At 39.5% G+C, this 18,010-nt stretch overlaps 1 protein-coding gene across 9 annotated transcripts in view; it reads right to left on the bottom strand.

The window, feature by feature from the left end:
- Positions 1–18,010, bottom strand: part of GANC (glucosidase alpha, neutral C) — a 66,862-nt gene that overhangs the window by 31,818 nt on the left and 17,034 nt on the right. For 8 of the 9 annotated variants that reach the window (XR_002124328.1, XM_019644905.1, XM_019644903.1 and 5 more), the window contains 6 exons: positions 17,341–17,523; positions 11,650–11,695; positions 9,171–9,237; positions 7,585–7,681; positions 6,340–6,520; positions 5,965–6,103 (listed from right to left, as the gene is read on the bottom strand). Coding sequence is in view for 8 of the 9 variants with exons in the window: in XM_019644905.1 (XP_019500450.1) it covers positions 5,965–6,103; positions 6,340–6,520; positions 7,585–7,681; positions 9,171–9,237; positions 11,650–11,695; positions 17,341–17,523 (713 nt within the window). In the remaining variant the exon portion in view is untranslated. The remainder of the gene's footprint in view (positions 1–5,964; positions 6,104–6,339; positions 6,521–7,584; positions 7,682–9,170; positions 9,238–11,649; positions 11,696–17,340; positions 17,524–18,010) is intronic. The other variant, XM_019644904.1, reaches the window with a different exon arrangement.

Here is an 18,010-nt window from a genome sequence, read left to right as displayed (position 1 = left end):
AAAAAAAAAAAAAAGTAACCATTTGGCTGATAAGGTGGGCATGTAAATGAACTGCTCTACTCAGAGGTATAAGTGCAATGTTAAAAATATCAGCCCAGTGCTGTGGAAGTACAGAGGGATTAGTAAATTCTGCCTGCAGTGAAGTGTGGAATCTTGAAAGGCTTCAAGAGATGGCAATACTTGGTTTGGACCTTGAAGAATGAAGAGGAGTATACCAGACAAAGAGAATGGATAAAGCATTCAAACACAGGGAATAGAAAAGACAAAGCAGAGATGTACATGATAAGCTTAAGGAAAAAGAAATATTCCCAGGTGGTAACACTGTGAGAGATCCATGTATAAGATGAAACTGGAGCGAACCAGCTTGTAAAGCGCCCTGTAATTCAGGCTAGGAATTCTAAATCTTTTCTTAGGGGAAGATATCAAAAGTTTGGCAAGATGTAACCTTAGCAGACCATATTTTAGAAAAATTAGTTAGGGAGCAGTGTTGAGACTGATTTGAAAGAAGAGACTGAAGGCAGGAAGAAATGTCAGAAAACTATCAAAACGTTTACTGATAACAGGGAGAACTTGTGGTTAACCACCAGCATTATCTCTTTCCCTCCTAAAGTTCCACTAATATCAGAGGAAAGTAAGGGAAAAAAAGAATAAAGCCACTAAAACAAAGAGAATGGGAGAGGAGTAATTTCAATAAAATTTTGGAAGTTAACAGGCAGGGGAGGGATGGTACCTGATGAGCAAAACCAGGGAAGCTCTCACCAGAGTGCTCTGAAGGGGATCCTAATGAGAAGAGCTCAATCCTGCTCCCAGAACACTAGCACACAGGTAAATGCCCCCTTCTACCCCAAAACCAGGGTAAGACTCATCAGGCACACAGAGCTTCCAGGCAGAGCCTTATTCTTAAATAGGCACCGACAGCCAAGGATCACCCAACCTTTGAATAAAGCCTCCAAATTTAGAGGGACCAACATAAAGAAATAGAATGAAAGGATCTCTGAGAAAATAGGGGTAACACAAGGAACCAAAGTAAATATCAAAACATCAGTGTCTCAAGGGAGATTGAAAAAAGATATTACACCCAAAAAATAAGACTAGGATAACATAAAACAAGTATAAGATAATAGAAACAAAGAACAATCAGAGAATAAGAGTTTTTAGAAATTAGAAATATGATAGTATTAATAGAAATGGAAGACCTACAAGATAAAACTGAGAAAATTGCTCAGGGCCGGCCGAGTGGCGCGTCAGTTAAGTTGGCTTGGGATGCCAACTCTGAGCAGCAGGGCCGCGGTTTGGATGCCACATGAGGGCCAGTGACGCTGTGCCCCCTACAGCTAAGATGGTGAACAACAGCTCAACCTGGAGCTGGGCTGCCGTGAGACGCAGGCTATGGCGTAGGCTGCAGTGAAGCTGCAGTGGGCTGCCGTGAGCTGCCATGAGCCACCGTGAGTGGCTGGCAGCTGTTGTGAGCAGCCGTTCAGTGGCCGGCAACCGATCTGCCTCACCTGGGAAGAGCACAATGATAATAACCAACATGGGCCAGTAAAGCGACGTCCTCCACAACTAGACTGAAAAACAAAAGGACAGCAACTTGTCTACTCCCCTTCCCCGATTCCCCAATAAAATCTTCAAAAAAAATGAAAGAAAATTGCTCAAAAAATAGACAAAAAAGGAAGGAAGATTATAAAATCTGTAGAGTGGAAAGAGATAAAGGAGGGAAAGAAATTATTAAAGGAATAATAGAAGACTTTTCTAGAACTGAAGGACACAGTTCTCAAGATTGAAAGAGTCCGCATCTAATATCCAGCTCATTGATTATAAAAAAGTCTGTTCAGGCATTTTGCTGTAAAATTTCAGAATTTCAGAATATTAGAAATTTTAGAATACTGGAGATAAAGAGAAGATATTTCAGAGAGAAAAGATAGATCATATACAAAGGAACAGAATTCAAAGTGATTTTGGAGCAAGAATAGAAAACAATAGAGAAATATCTTCAAATTCTGAGAGAAATAATTTTCGATCTAGCTAGCCAAATTATCCGTAAAGGATGAAGGCAGAAAAAAGATGTTTCATACCCACAAAGATGCAGAAAATGTACCTCTAATGCATACTTTCTTAGGAAACTACAAGAAGATGATTCAAATAAACAACAAACTAAAACAAGAAGGCAATAAATCACACACACACACACACACACACACACACACACACACACACACACACAAACCAAAAACCAAAAACCAAAACATAGGTCCCAAGAGAGGATGGATCTAACACCAGAAAACAGCAAACATAAGTTCTAGGATGACAACAAATGCAAACCCTAGCTAGGATGATAGCTACAGGAAGCCTAAAGAGCAATGAACTGTCCTGATGGGAGCAGGATACAGTAATATGGGAGGGAAGTCTCCAGGGAAAAAAGTTGAATGAAGTATCTGACACTTCATTTGAAAAATGTAAACACTGAATACTGATTTAACCAAAAACTATGACATAACAATATTGGGAGGGAGAGGAAGGAAAGATATTATTGAGTTAAATCCTAATCAGGAATCAAAAGATAATCTATAAACTTATAAATCAGATTTCTTTGAACATGGTGGCAGACCCAGTGATTTTGATGCACTTTCCTATAAACCAGATTTATTCTCCATAATAACAATGTTGAAAGGGCCTATAAGTGGGCCTGTAGGTGGGCCTGATAGTAGCTGTTCCTATATGGGTGTCTTCCTATATCCACAAATTCCTTGTTGTTCCTCCTATCAAAATTGGAATCAAATTCCTCTTCTGCTAAATATGGGCTAGACACAGGGACTTTTAACAACAGAATGAACAGTAGTGCTGCTACAGTACTTTTATTTTTAACAGCTTCGTTGAGATGTAACTCACATACCATACAATTCACCCACTTAGACTATACAATTCAATGTTTTGGGTATATTACATTACCACTTGTTAAAAACTATGGCAAAATATATAACATGTCATTTTACCTATTTTAAGTGTGCAATTCAGTGGCATTAATTACATTCACAATGTATTACAAGCATCACCACTAGCTATTTCCAAATCTTTTACATCACCCCAAGCTCTGTAACTATTAAGCAATAACTTTCCATTACCTTTCTCATTCTCCAGCCCCTGGTAACCATTAATCTACTTTCAGTCTCTATGAATTTGTTTTTTGTAAGTAGTTATTTTTTCTTTTGTTGCTCATGATTTTGATGTCATATCTTAGAATCTATTGCCAAATCCAAAGTAATGAAGATTTACCTGCTTCCTTTTTTTTTTTAGATTTTATTGGGGAATTGGGGGAGGGAAACAGCGTTGGGGAATCAGGGAAGGGGAACAGACAAGTTGCTGTTCTTTTGTTCTTCAGTCTAGTTGTGGAGGACATCACTTCACTGGCCCATGTTGGTATTATCATTGCACTTTTTCCAGGTGAGGCAGTCGCTCGTCGGCCATTGGACAGCTGCTTATGGCAGCTCACAGCAGCTCACACTGGCTGCCTGCCGCTCACGCTGGCTGCCAGCCACTCATGGTAGCTCATGGCAGCCCACTGCAGCAGGGGCTGCAGCTTACGCCATCGCCTGCAACTCAAGGCAGCCCAGCTCCAGGTTGAGCTGTTGTTCACCATCTTAGCTGTAGAGGGTGCAGTGTCACTGGCCTCATGTGGGATCCGAACCAGGGCCCTGCTGCTCAGAGCTGGCGTCCCAAGCCAACTCTTAACCAACGTGCCACTCGGCCGGCCCCCTGCTTTCTTTTTTAATGGCTCTAGCTCTCATGGCAATCAATTTTGAGTCATTTTTTTGCATATATTATGAGGTAGGGTTTCATTCTTCTGCACATAAATATCCGATTGTCCAAGTACCATGTGTTTAAGAGACCAGTCTTTCCCATCGAATGGTCTTAAACCTTTGTTGAAAGCCATTGGCCAGAGATGTATGGGTTTACTTCTAGCCTTTCAATCCTATCCCACTGGTCTATATGTGTCTCCTTACACCAGTACCACACTTATTTGGATTATTTTAACTAAGTAGTAAGTTTTACAATTGGGAAGTATGAGTCCTCCAACTTTTTTTTTTTTTTTTTTTAAGGATTGTTTGGCTATTCAGGGCCCTTTGCAATTCCATATGTCTTTGAAGATCAGTTTTCCCATTTCTTCAAAAATGCCCATTGGAGGGCCAGCCGAGTGGCACGTTGGTTAGGAGTTGGCTTGGGACGCCAGTTCTGAGCAGCAGGGCCCCGGTTCAGATCCCACATGAGGGCCAGTGATGCTGCGCCCTCCATAGCTAAGATGGTGAACAACAGCTCAACCTGGAGCTGGGCTGCTGTGAGTCGCTGGTGTCAGCTTAGGCTGCAGTGAGGCTGGCCGGCAGCTGGTGTGAGCTGACGTGAGCCACAGTGAGTGGCTGTCCAATGGCTGGTGAGCGTCTGCCTCACCCAGGAAGAGTGCAATGAAATACCAACATGGGTCAGTGAAGTGACGTCCTCAACTAGACTGAAGAACAAAAAAGACAGCAATTTCTGTTCCCCTTCCCTGATTCCCCAACGCTGTTCCCATCCCCCAGTTCCCCAATAAAATCTTTAAAAAAAAAAAAAGGCCATTGGAATTTTGGAAGGGATTGCCGTCAATCTGTAGATTGTTTCAGTAGCATTGCCATCTTAACAATATTAAGTTTTCCAATCTATGAACATTGGGCATCTTTCCATTTATTTGGGCCTTCTTTAATTTCTTTCAGGAATATTTTGTAGTTTTCAGTGTGCAAGTCTTTCACCTCCTTTTTTAAATTTATTCCTATTTTACTTTATTCTTTTAGATGTTATTGTAAATAAAAGTATTTTCTCAATTTCTTTTTTAGATTGTTCATTGCTCTTGTATAAAAACAAAACTGATTTTGTGTACATGCCTGACCACTGCAGTGTACACCTGAAGCTGAATAATAATGAATGCCAACTATAATTTTGTATATATGGTAACAGAATGTGGAGTACAGCATGGGGAATAGACTCAGTGGAAGTGTAACAGCTATACATGATGTCAGGGGGGTAGTAGATTGGGAGAGGGGGGTTATCACTTTGTGAGGGGTGTAAATGTCTAACTATTACATTGTTTTGTATGCCTGAAACTAATAAAAAAAATCAGGCTACATAAAGGTAAAAACAAACAAACAAAAAAACCCTTATTTTGTGTGCTGATCATGTACCCTGCAACTTTGATAAATTTGTTTATTAGCTTTAGTTTTTTTTGTGTGTGGATTCTTTGGGATTTTCTAACATATAGGATCACATTATCTGTGAATAATTTTACTTCTTCATTTCCAATGTGGATACCTTTTATTTCTTTTTCTAGCCTAATTGCTTCCAGTACTGTTGAATAGCAGTGGTGAAATGGGCAGCCTTGTCTTGTTTCTGACCTTAGGGGCAAGCTTGCAGTCTTTCACCATTGAGTATGATGTCAGCGGTGGATTTTTCATAAATGCCTTTTATTATGTTGAGGAAGTATCCTTTATTTCTAGTCTTCTGAGTATTTTTATCATGAAATTGTGTTGGATTTTGTCAAATGCTTTTTCTGCACCAGTTGAGATGATCTTTCATATATTTTGAAGATAGATGCGTTAGTACTAAAGCCAGTGGTATGTATTAATGAGCTAAGAGAACACAGGAAATCTTGGTATATTGGTCATCTGAAATAAAGGTAGAGAAAGCCCAGGGGTTAAAGGCTCCAAGGGAGGCAGATGGCGTGTATTAAAGATGAGAGATAGAAAATTTTAGCTCCAGTGCAACATGTAACGAAGCTGAATGGGATGAGGGTTGGAAGGGAAAATGCTTGCTTCTTAAAAAGCTTGGGTAAGTTGTTTATAAATTCTACATGGTATGCAACAAATATTAACTTACAGTGATGATACATGGGATAGAGGAGATATAATGGTACAAAAAATTGGCACTTCCACATGCAAGTACCTGTAAGGGATGAGTACTGCTTGAAGACGTCACAAGGTGTAGGTCCTATCAGCAGAAAAACGTCAATGATTCCACTCTCTGACATCCAGTGCACATCAGTTCGAGGTCTGACCTCTTGTTTAGCAGCAACTGGGCCCATCTGATCAGTGTGAAAAGGAATGGAATGAAGGTCTGAAAAATTTCCCTCTAACTTAAAATGCCCATACATGTGTGGGTAACAGGCTGTTCCTTTTCGTACATACTATTAACTTTCACTGATTATACTGCAAAGACTGGTGGCAGGGAAGTGCCACTGCAAAGCCCAGAGCTATGGCTACACTTCACTGGTTTTGTTTCTTCTGTAAGTATGACATGCAGCCATAATCCATAGCTCACCTTTACCTGAGGCTCTGTATTGATCTCCACCAGTGTTTCTGAGGAATTCAGCCAAAAAATGCCCAAAGTCCTGCCCTGTTTGTGGGCCAGGAGATAAGGCACAGAACCATAAATTCCCTTTTTGTCATATATTTTATATCCATAGACATCCAGGTTATAAAGGCGGTAAGCATCCCCATCACTGAAACACACAAGAAGGATTATCATCAAAAGTATATTATTAAGGAATAGTATAGCTCCATTCTCCCCTGCAATCACTTGGATCCTATGCATTTTTCAAGGCTCAACCTGACCACTTCCCTAAAAGTTTCCTGATCCAAGCTGGGTGAATATAATCCTCCTTTTGTGATTCCTTTGGCATCCCCTCATGTGGCGATTGGCATGCCTTAAATCTTAAATCTTAAGTATCTTTTCTGAATATCTCTTGTGAGGTGAGGACTCTTTCCTATGAATCCTTTACAACAGCAAGCACACAATAAGTATCTCTGACAAATTTTGTATTTCTCTGCCGCGAAAACAAAATGATAGCGTCCTAAGGTGCTTCCACAGCGCTCAGTAGGAAACCTGAATTGGGGCGGGGAGCACAGAGCTCAGGTTGGTGTAAGAGCAGCACGGTTTCAGATGCACTTGTCACTAGGACTGCCTGCCATTTACACAGCGCCTGAACCTGGCAAACTTGAGTAGACTGTTTCTCTTTGATTTTGCTTCCTCTCACTCTGATGCCTCTGGCATTTATTTGTCAATAGTGTTAGTTTGAAATGATTCTCCCTGAGGGAATCAAAGGTGACATGATATGCCACACTTTTCCATTCTCTGGCTCACTGTCCTTTTTTGATAAAAGCCTTTTTTTTTGTAGGTCAGTGATTTTCACAGTGTATTTTCCCAGAGTTCCACAGAAAGGCCTTGCGAGCTGAGGGCAAAACCTAGGAGGTGATGTGATGAAAATCTGCCCCTCTTCCCCAACGTCCCCAACTTCAATCCTAGCAGCTCCATATTTTTACTTCCTCTATATTTTTAGGTGCAGCATTACAGTTTTTATAATTGCCTAATTTTTGCCAAGTAAAATAAAATAAAAATTGAAAGCCAATGTTTTGAGCAATCATTCAAGAAAGACTCTTAAAGATTTATAAGCAATGTCAAGGAGGAAAAGGCCAGGCACATATTAGCACTGCTTCAGACATCTCACATTCAATTTTTTCCAGTCCAGAAACCAGAACCTCCTGTAAGAATTCGTTTTTACTTTACCTAGTATTTTTAAGTTGGTGTGACTCTGCATGTTGCGGGATCCCATAGAGATACTCAAATCCATGCAAGGAGAAATCCAAACCAATGGATGTAGGACCTGTAGGGACCAGGATATTGACTGAGTTTTGCTTTTCCATGAAATAATCAATTAAGGAGATTCAGTTAAGTAGGAGTGTAGCAAGATGACTAGACTAGGGATCGAGAGACCTGAGCTTGCCCTGATCAATCAGTATGTCATGTGTGCTGACTATGTAAGATGTTATATTCAGCTGTGGGGATACAAAAATGCACAAGGCAAAGTTCTGGTCACTTATGAGTTATGTTCCCCTACCTGTGTGCTGAAGCTCTGTGTCTTTATTTATAGTAAATCTCTCTCTCTCTTTCTCTTTTTGTGGAAGTAAAGTAAGGATAAGTTTATTCAAGCAGCGGAGAGGCAAGAAGCAGGCTACTCCATAGACAGAGCAGCCTAGTAAATCTCTTCTATCCATAAAATATGGCTACAAAGTTTAGATTTTTTCCTAATCTAAATGTTTCTAAAATATATTGCATACTTCTTTGATTTAGAAAGCAAAGAATATTGAGCAATTTTCATTTTCATTAGATGAAGGACTGGGTGTCTTCTGTTTGATGGTTTATTCTTACTGTGTCCAGGGACTATAATGTCAAGAGCACCAGGAGGACCTTTCCTGGCTCCTCAAAATACCCTCTGATTGTAGATATGTAAGTTTCTTTTCACCAAAGTCCTTTATTTCCCAATTATTTTAGAGATATGGGAGAAATGTAAGTAACGAGGAGAGATAATGACGACTTAAATTCACTCTTAGGTTAAAGTATTCGACATCAAATGATCCTTCCTTGGAGGAGTTTATGGAACAGAGGTGCTAATGAGACGGTAAAAAAAGATTATGACTTTACAGGAAGGAGAGACTGAGGGCCCCTGCTCATAAATTTTGGGCATGTTGTCAGTCCTGATGGTACACTAGGCTATACAGATGCTAGAACAGGGATTCTCAAGGCGTTAGGAAGGGTCTGTCATTCTACAGGGTAGGGAGGAGGAAGGAAGCAAGTATTTGTCCAACCATTTAAGCCCCAAGTATATGAAAGGTATCTCCTAAAGAGACAAACTCTGCATACACATCCCCCTCTTCCCACTATTGCTAAGCTTAGGGAGAAACGTCCCAGATAGGCATGTGATGCTCATGGGAATGATGGGGAGCCCTGGAAAAGGTTGAGAACCACTGGCTTGGAATGTTGGAGCTGATGAGCTCTAGAACTTAGTTTCTCATCACTTGACTCATAAAAATAGCATGTGGAGTTTGCAGCTGTGTGATATTCTAAGTAGTGCAAGCGTGCTGACTTAGGCCCCTCCGTGAGACCATAAGTTCCGTGGGGCCTACATTTCTCTTATATTCCCCACAAAAGGTATATAATTACTATTTCTTTGTTGCAGGGGACCCAAATCTGAGATTTCTGTTCATCTTATAGAAGTCACTTCTTTAGGTGCCAAAGCTCAAGGGACTTTTGAATAGAGACATTTAGCCATTTGGGAAAGAACCGTTTTAGCACTATACCAGTTTTGATTTTACCGTTAACTTTAACGTCCACAAAATTTCTGAATTTCTCCTCCCACAGGCCCAGATCCTCTTGTTTTTGCTGTTGGCACACAAAAAAGAGCAAATTGAGTTTATATACTGTAACTAATGTGGTTACCACAATAGCCCATTTTATTTGGGTTACTAAAAAAATTAAGAGAAAATGAGTTCATATTTTAAAAGACCAATTTGTGATGTCAGTATATTTCACAAACTGGATGCATTCTATATAAATGCCAATAATCATCCTTATGAACTACAGCTGACATGACTGTTTTTTATTGTGATAAAATATACATAACAAAAAATTTATTATTTTAGCCATGTCTAGGTGTACAGTTCAGGGGTATTAAGTACATTCATATTGTTGTGTAACCATCATCACCATCTATCTCTAGAACTTATACATCTTCCCAAACTAAACCTCTATACCCATTAAACAATAACTCCCATCCCTCCCTTCCCCCATCTCCTGGCAACCACTATTCTACTTCCTGTCTCTGTGAATGTGACTGCTTTAGATATCTCTTATAAGTGGAGTCATATAGTGTTTGTCCTTTGTGTCTGGCTTACTTTACTTAGTATAACGTCTTCAAGATTCATCCATTTTGTAGCATGTGTCAGGATTTTCTGCCTTTTTAAGGTTGAGTTATATTCCATTGTATGTATGTATCACATTTGTGTATGCACTCGTCTGTCAATGACACTTGGGATTGCAAGATTGCTTCTACCTTTTGGCTCCTATGAATAATGCTGCTATGAACATAGGTATACAAATATGTCTGAGTCCTTACTTTCATTTTTAAATATATATCCATAAATGGAATAGCTAGATCCTATTGTAATTCTATGTTTAATTTTTTGAGGAACTGCCACACCACTTGACATGAATATCTTTGCAGGAGACAAAATGATGTGAAAGCACTTTGAAAAATGCCATCTTTACATATGTGATATTTTTATTCTTTTTTTCCTTTGTAAACTTGTGAGGCAAAACATTTAGAATCAAGTAACTGAGGTCTGTTTTGAGAGACCCTAAGCAAAGATTTTGGCTGAGATGTGCACTTGCTCCCCTGCTTAATTAGCTAAGCTACTAGCTATGTTCCTGCTGGCTTGAGAAGTCAATTGGGATGGTGGCTGCTCAGGTTCATAATTTTCTGATCTAGAGCTATGCACTTTTTCAGCTTTATAAATGTCTCCTATTCTCTGGTAGAATGAAAAATTGTATTCTGTTTGTGAAAGGTATATTTATTTTTTACAAATGAACCCTTCACCCATTTCTAGGTTGTTTCTTCATAATTAAAGCTTCTGAGAAGTGAACCTTTTTTTTTTTTAAATCACACTTGAATTCTTAATGTAGGGATTATTATCCTGGGGTCTATGGATGGGCTTTAGAGTCTTCGAACTCCCTCAAAACAGTTTGAAATTTTTTTTTTCCTACAGAGATCGTACATAGCTTTCATCAGATTCTTGTAAGTGATCTGGGACTCAAAACCACTATCTAAAGTATCTAATTAGAGGTTTGACACATTGTCACGAAACTGTGTAAGGCTATGTCTTAGTTGTTCTGTCTTCCATATTTGAAAATGGAAAAACTATTCTTTCTCACACTTAGTGTGGGCTAGCTCTCAAGAGGAAGATGCATTTGCCCTTACTGCACTGGAAATATTTTTCACCATTCCTGGTGGCCATAGTTACTTTCAGGGCTCATTTGAAGATGCATGTGGCTTTGGATAAACAGAAGATTTCTAGAATGTCCATTCTCCATAATTCAGTCAAAATAATCTTTTAAAAACAGGAATCAAACCATGTATCTCTGGCTGCTTAAAACCTTTGCATAGCTTTCTTTTGCTCTTAGGTTAAAGTCCAAAAAGGTTAACATGACTTAGAAGAATGTAAGCTCCATGATATTGGGGGTATTTGATTTGTTCAATGATATATCACCAATTCCTTGAACAGTGCCTAGCATAGGAGGTCCTCAACAAATTACTGTCTCCTCATGCATCAATTTCAGCTTTAACATTATTTCCTTTAGGAGGTCTTTCCTGACCCTCATCTTGGTCAAGTTCCTTGTGGTAGTCTCCTAGAGCACCCTTTTGTAGCACTTCTTATGCTTGTAATTATTTAGTGCCCATCTTTCCCAATAGAGTCCAAGTTTCATGAGGACACATTGGGATTGCTTTATTCACTGCTGATTCTGCTTGCCTCGCATAATATTTTGTGGCTGGCACAAAGCAGGTATTCAGGAATTACTTGTTTTATAAACGAATACATACACGAATGAAAAATGAATGAAAGAATCAATGAGATGATAAGGCAATCAAAAGAGACATGTGGTCCCATTTATATGTAGTAGAGCATTCATCAAGTACACATCCATAGAAGAAGGGAAGAGCAAAACCCATTATATGCCACATATTGATGACAGTGGTGAAAAAGATTAAAAAAAGACAAATTGTTCAATTTAGATTACCTGAGAGGTGTCAACTGATGCATCCTCTTCATTTTCTTTGGTAGTTCTGTTTTAATATAAATAAAGTTGTTTCATGTATGGCAAAACTAACAGAATTTTGTTTAAGGATAAAGATTTTCATTTTCAACTTTTGAGACCCTGTAAATTATGTCCTTTAATTAAATATCATTATAAAAATAAGTTTGTGAAATTGAACATTTATGAACATTAATCAAATAGCTTGATTTCTTATAAAAATGTAGACATATGTGAATTTTCTTAACCCTTTAAAAATCAGTTTTTGGGCTGGCTGAGTGGCTCAGTTGGTTAAGAGTTGGCTTAAGAGCGCAAGCTCTGAGCAACAGGGCCACCGGTTTGATTCCCACATGGGCCAGTGACGCTGCGCCTGAGCTAAGCTGTTGCTGAGCTGCCAACAGGTGGCAGGATGGCTCAGCTGGTGTAACAACAAGATTGCCTGTTCAATGGTGGGCTACGCCCATCCATAATTAAGACTGAACACAGCACCTTGACCTTAGAGGCCACGAGCTGCTGATGGGAAGCCAGATGGTGACTGCCGCCCTCCACAACAAAGACTGAAGAACAACAACTTGTCTGTTCCCCTTCCCTGATTCCCCAACACTGTCCCCCTCCCCCAATTCCCCAATAAAATCTTTAAAAAAATAAAAAATCAGTTTTTATTATAAATATAATACATGCTCATAATGTTAAATAAACATATAAGCAAGGCAGAACACAGCTCCCCTCACCCAGTATTACCCTAGTATAGACAGCATAATGAACTGCCTTCCAGAATGATTGTGATTAACTTACTATCATCCACAGTTGTATTTGAATACTCATTTCTCCCTATTAACAATACTTGACTTCATGGGTTTTTAAAAAATGTTTGCCAATCTTAAATTTTATAAAAGATAATGCATTTCAATTTGAATTTCTATCGTTAACGATGTAGAATGCCTGTTCATACAATAAATGGTATTCCTATTTCTTCTTCTTTGAATTGTCTATTCATACTCATACATTAATTTTTTTCTGTAGTAAAGTGCAGCATGTATATAAAAAAGTACATAATGTATGTGCAGAGTTTAAAGAGTAATACTAAAGGGAACCACTATGAACCCACCAGTGAACATAAGCAACAGGAATGACTTGTTCCTTTGGAGTTCCCGCATGCCTCTCTTCAAATGCATCTGCCTCCTCTCCCCAGCCTCCAGAGGTAACCACTTTACTAAATTTTGTGTGAAATCATTTTCTTGCTGTTTTTTTATAGTATTGTCACAAGTGTATGAATCTCCAAATATTATTTGGTTTTGCCTTTTTAAAAGCCTTTTATACAAATAGAGGTACACTGTATATATTCTTTCGTGACATGCTTTTTTTACTCAATATTAAAAACTTCGATATTCATCATATTAATATGCATTGCTGCAGTTTGTATCACCCATTTTTATTTGCTTGTTCTTTTTCTTATTGATTTGTATAGGTTCTTTCTATATTATACATATTTTTATTTCTTATATATGTTAAAAATTTTGGTGAAATTTGAGACAGCTGGTATAGTGCCTTTAATTTTTTTTAAATTAGTAAATTCGTTTTTTAGAACAGTTTTATGTTTACAGCAAAACTGAGCAGAAAGTGCAGAGTTCCCATATACCCACTATCCCCACACCCCCACAGTCTCCCCCACTATCAGCATCCTGCACCTGAGTGGTACATTTGTTACATTTGATGAACCTACACTGACACATTATCACCCAAAGTCCATAGTTTAGAGTAGGACTCACTCTTGGTGTTGTACATTTTGTGGATTTTGACAAATGTATAATGACTTGTATTTACCATTGCAGTAACATACAGAGTAATTTCAGTGCCCTAAAAACCTTCTGTGCTCTGCCTATTCCTCCCTCCCTCTACCTTAACCCCTGGCAACCACTAATCTTTTTACTATCTCCATAGTTTCCCTTTTTTCCAGAATTTCATATAGTTGGAATCATACAGTAGGTAGCTTTTTTCAGATTGGCTTCTTTCACTATGTGTTTAAGTTTCATTCATGTCTTTTCATGGCTTGATAGTTCAATTTTTTTAGGTGCTGAATAATATTCCATCATCTGAACGTAATGCAGTTTATCTTTTCACCAACTAAGGACATCTTGGTTGCTTCCAAATTTTGGCAATTATAAATAAAGCTGCTATAACATCCTTGTGCAGGTTTTCTGTGTGGACATAAGTTTTCAGTTTCTTTGGTTAATGACCAAGGAGCATAATTGCCGGATTGTGTGGTAAGAGTAGATTTAGTTTTTTTAAGAAACTGTCATCCAAAGTAACTATCACTTTCCATTCCCACCAGCAATGAGTGTAAGTTCCTTGTTGTTCCACATCCTCACAAGCATTTTGTCGTCAGTGTTTTGGATTTTGGCCATTCTAATAGATGTGTAGTGGTGCCTTGTTTTAATTTGCAATTCCCTAATGATATATGATGTTGAACATCTTTTCATATACTTACTTCCCATCTGTGCATCTTCTTTGGTGAGGTGTCTGTTCAGGTAGTTTGCCCATTGTTTATTTTCTTATCATTGAATTTTAAGAGTTCTTTGTATATTTTGAATAGCAGTCCTTTATCAGATGTGTCTTTTGAAAATATTTTCTACCAGTCTGTGGCTTGTTTTCTCATTTTCATGACATTGTTTATCACAGAGCACTATTTTAATAAAGCCCAATTAAAAAAAAAATTGGGGAATTGGGGGAGGGAAAACAGTATTGGAGAATTGAGAAAGGGGACCAGCCAAGTTGTTGTTCTTCAGTCTTAGTTGTGGAGGGCACCAGTTGCCATCTGGCTGCCAGTTGGCAGCTCATGGCCTCTAAGCTCAATCAAGGTGCTGTGTTGAATCTTAGTTGCAGGTGGGCGTAGCCACCATCCCATGTGGGAGTCGAACCAGCAGCCTTGTTACTGTTGTTTTTAAATATTTTATTGGGGATTTGGGGAGGGGGACCAGCCATGTTGTTGTTCTTCAGTCTTCATTGTGGAGGGCGCCAGTCGCCATCTGGCTGCCTGCAGCTCGTGGCCTCTAAGCTCAAGGTGCTGTGTTCAATCTTAGTTACGGGTGGGTGTAGCCACCATCCCATGCGGGAGTGGAACCAGGAGCCTTGTTGTTAAGAGTCACGCTTTATCCACAGCCATTCGGGTGGCAGCTCAGCTCAAGTGCTGAGCTCAATCTTAGTTGTGGGTGGGTATAGCCACCATCCCATGCGGGAGTTGAACCAGCAGCCTTGTTGTTAAGAGTGCACACTCCATCCACTGAGCCATCCCGATGGCAGCTCAGCTTAAGGTGCCGAGTTCAGTCTTAGTTGCGGATGGGCATAGCCCACCATCGAACAAGCAATCTTGTTGTTACACCAGCTGAGCCATCCTGCCACCTGATGGCAGCTCAGCGACAGCTCTGCTCAGGCACAGCGTCACTGGCCCATGTGGGAATCGAACTGGAGGCCCTGTTGCTTAGAGCTTGCACTCTTAAGCCAACTCTTAACCAACTGAGCCACTCGGCTGGCCCCCTGGCAGCCTTGTTGTTAAGAGCACACGCTCTATCCACTGAGCCATCCGGGTGGCAGCTCAGCTGAAGGTGCCAAGTTCAGTCTCAGTTGCAGGCGGGCATAGCCCATTGAACAGGCAATCTTGTTGTTTGGAGCACGTGCTGTCACCAGTTGAGCCATCCTGCCACCTGCTGGCAGCAGCTCAGCGGTAGCTCAGCTCAGGCGCAGCATCGCTGGCCCATGTGGGAATTGAACCGGTGGCCCTGTTGCTCAGAGCTTGAACTCTTAAGCTAACTCTTAACCAACTGGGCTACTCGGCTGGCCCCCAATGAAGCCCAATTTATCAATTACTTCTTTCATAGATCATGCCTTTGGTGGTGTATCTAAAGAATCATCACCAGGGCCAGGTGAGTGGCTCAGTTGGTTAAGAGTTTGCTTAAGAGCACAAGCTCTGAGCAACAGAGTCACTGGTTCGATTCCCACATGGGCTAGTGAGGTTTGCCCGAGCTGAGCTGCTGCTAAGCTGCCAAGGCTCAGCTGGTGTGAGCATGTGCTCCTAATGACAAGATTGTCTGTTCGATGGCGGGCTAAGCCCATCCACGGCTGGGACTGAACTGGGCACCTTGAGCTGAGCTGCCACCTGGATGGATCTGTAGATAGAGTGTGCACTCTTAACAGCAAGGTCGCTGGTTCGACTCCTGCATGAAAAAAAAAATCATCACCATACCCAAGGTCATCTAGGTTTTCTATGTTATCTTCTGGAAGTTTTACAGTTTTTCATTTCACATTTAGGTCTAAGATCCATTTAGAGTTAATTTTTGTGAAGGGTATAGTCTGTGTCTAGGTTCATTTTTTTGCATGTGGATGTCCAGTCATTCCAGACCATTTATAGAAAATAATATCTTTGCTTCATTTTATTGCCTTTACTCCTTTGTCAAAGATGAGTTCACTATATTTATGTGGATGTATTTATGGGCTCTCTCTTTTGTTCCATCAATCTATTTGTCTGTTCAAACACTCAATGCCACACTGTCTTGACTGCAGTAGCTTTATAGTAAGTCTTGATGCAGCACAGTATCAGTCCTCCACCTTTGTTCTTCTCCTTCAACAGAGTTCGTATTCTGGGTCTTCTACCTCTCCACATAAACCATAGAGTCAGTTTGCTAATATCCACAAAACAACTTGCTGGGATTTTGATTGGAATTGCATCAAATCTGTAGATCAAGTTGGGAAGAACTGACATTTTGATAATAATATTGGGTCTCCCTATCAATGAACATGGAACATTCCCTTTTTAAGTTTGTAAAGGTACGTTTTATGACCCAAAGTATGGTCTTGGTGAATGTTCCATACGAGCTTGAGAAGAATGTGTACCCTACTGTTGTTGGGTGAAGAAGTCGACAGATGTCAATTATATGCAGTTGATTGATGGTGCTGTTGAATTCAACTACGTCCTTATTGTCTCTCTTCTGGGTTTGTCCATTTCTGATAGAAAGTTGTTAAGGTCTCTAATTATAATAGTGGAGCCACCTATTTCTTCTTGCAGTTCTATCAGTTATGCCTCATGTATTTTAATGCTCCATCATTAGGCACATGCACATTAAGGATTGTTATCTCTTCTCAGAGAACTGACCCCTTTGTCAGTATGTAATGCTCTTTTTTTATCCCTGATAACTTTCCCTGTTTGAAGTCTGCTCTTTCTGAAATTAATATAACTTTCATTTTCTTTTGATTAGTGTTAGATGGTATTATCTTTCTCCCTCTCTACTTTTAATTATATGTGTCTTTATATTTACCATGTGTTTTTCATAGACAAGTCTAGGGTAACTCATGTTATTGTAAGGGGGTAAAGAGAAATTCTGAAGATGTTAGTATACATTAATATTTATCAAATCAACAGAGTGTTTTTTAGAAGGGTGCAGAGGGTAGAGAATGCCATCAATCAAACACACAGGATGTGTTAAGAGTGTCACATTTGCAGAAGTCTGGGAATCATTCTTGTTATCAGGCCTGCATTCACCTGCACAGGTGAAAAGACAAAATTTCTAATATTCCAGCAAATAAGGCAAACAAATTTTCTATGGTGATATATCATCTATTTAGGCAACTGGTATTCACAATCAGGCTTAAGTTCTTTATGTGTCAAGTAATGTGCAAAAATACCTTTGCTTGAGAGGAACCTGCAGATGCTCAAAGTATAATTGGCCTAGCAAGTTTATGTTCATCACAACCTCTTCTTCAGACACCAAGTCAACCTTGAATGGGTTTGCTGTGATATGACACTTAAGATTTCCTTTTCCATCTGCTAGTACCAAACTGCCTGTATCCCCAGAGCATGAAAGCAGCCTAGAAAATAAAGAGGAAAGAGAAAACTAAATTGCTACAGGTTTACATGGCTGAATGTGATTTTCAATTCAAATTAATTAATTAATTAGTAAATAAATATTCATTCATGTGACATGGCATAGACAAGACATAATTGAAAGCATAAGCTTTGGTGTCAGAGAGCTTGGATTGATCTTAGCTCTACCACAAACTAGATGTATAACTTTGGAAGTTAATCAATCTTTGTAGTTCTTGGTCTCCTCATCTGGAAAGTGGAAATAAAAAAGCAAGAACAAATAGAGCCTTTTGAGACAATTAAATGAGATCACACATGTTAAGCACACTTGGCACATGCCTGGCTCATAATAAGCATTCAATAAATGTTAACTGTCATCATCATTACCTTGGTCTGGAAAGTCTAGTAACACTTTGGTGCATAGAATCTAAACCCTTTTCTTTTCTTTCTCATTCCAACCATACTCAGAAACTGAGGAAATAACACAGCTTG

The sequence above is a fragment of the Hipposideros armiger genome, unplaced genomic scaffold (genome assembly GCF_001890085.2).
Source record: "Hipposideros armiger isolate ML-2016 unplaced genomic scaffold, ASM189008v1 scaffold_92, whole genome shotgun sequence".
Lineage (NCBI taxonomy): Eukaryota > Metazoa > Chordata > Mammalia > Chiroptera > Hipposideridae > Hipposideros > Hipposideros armiger.
This window is presented reverse-complemented; position numbering and strand designations above follow the sequence as displayed.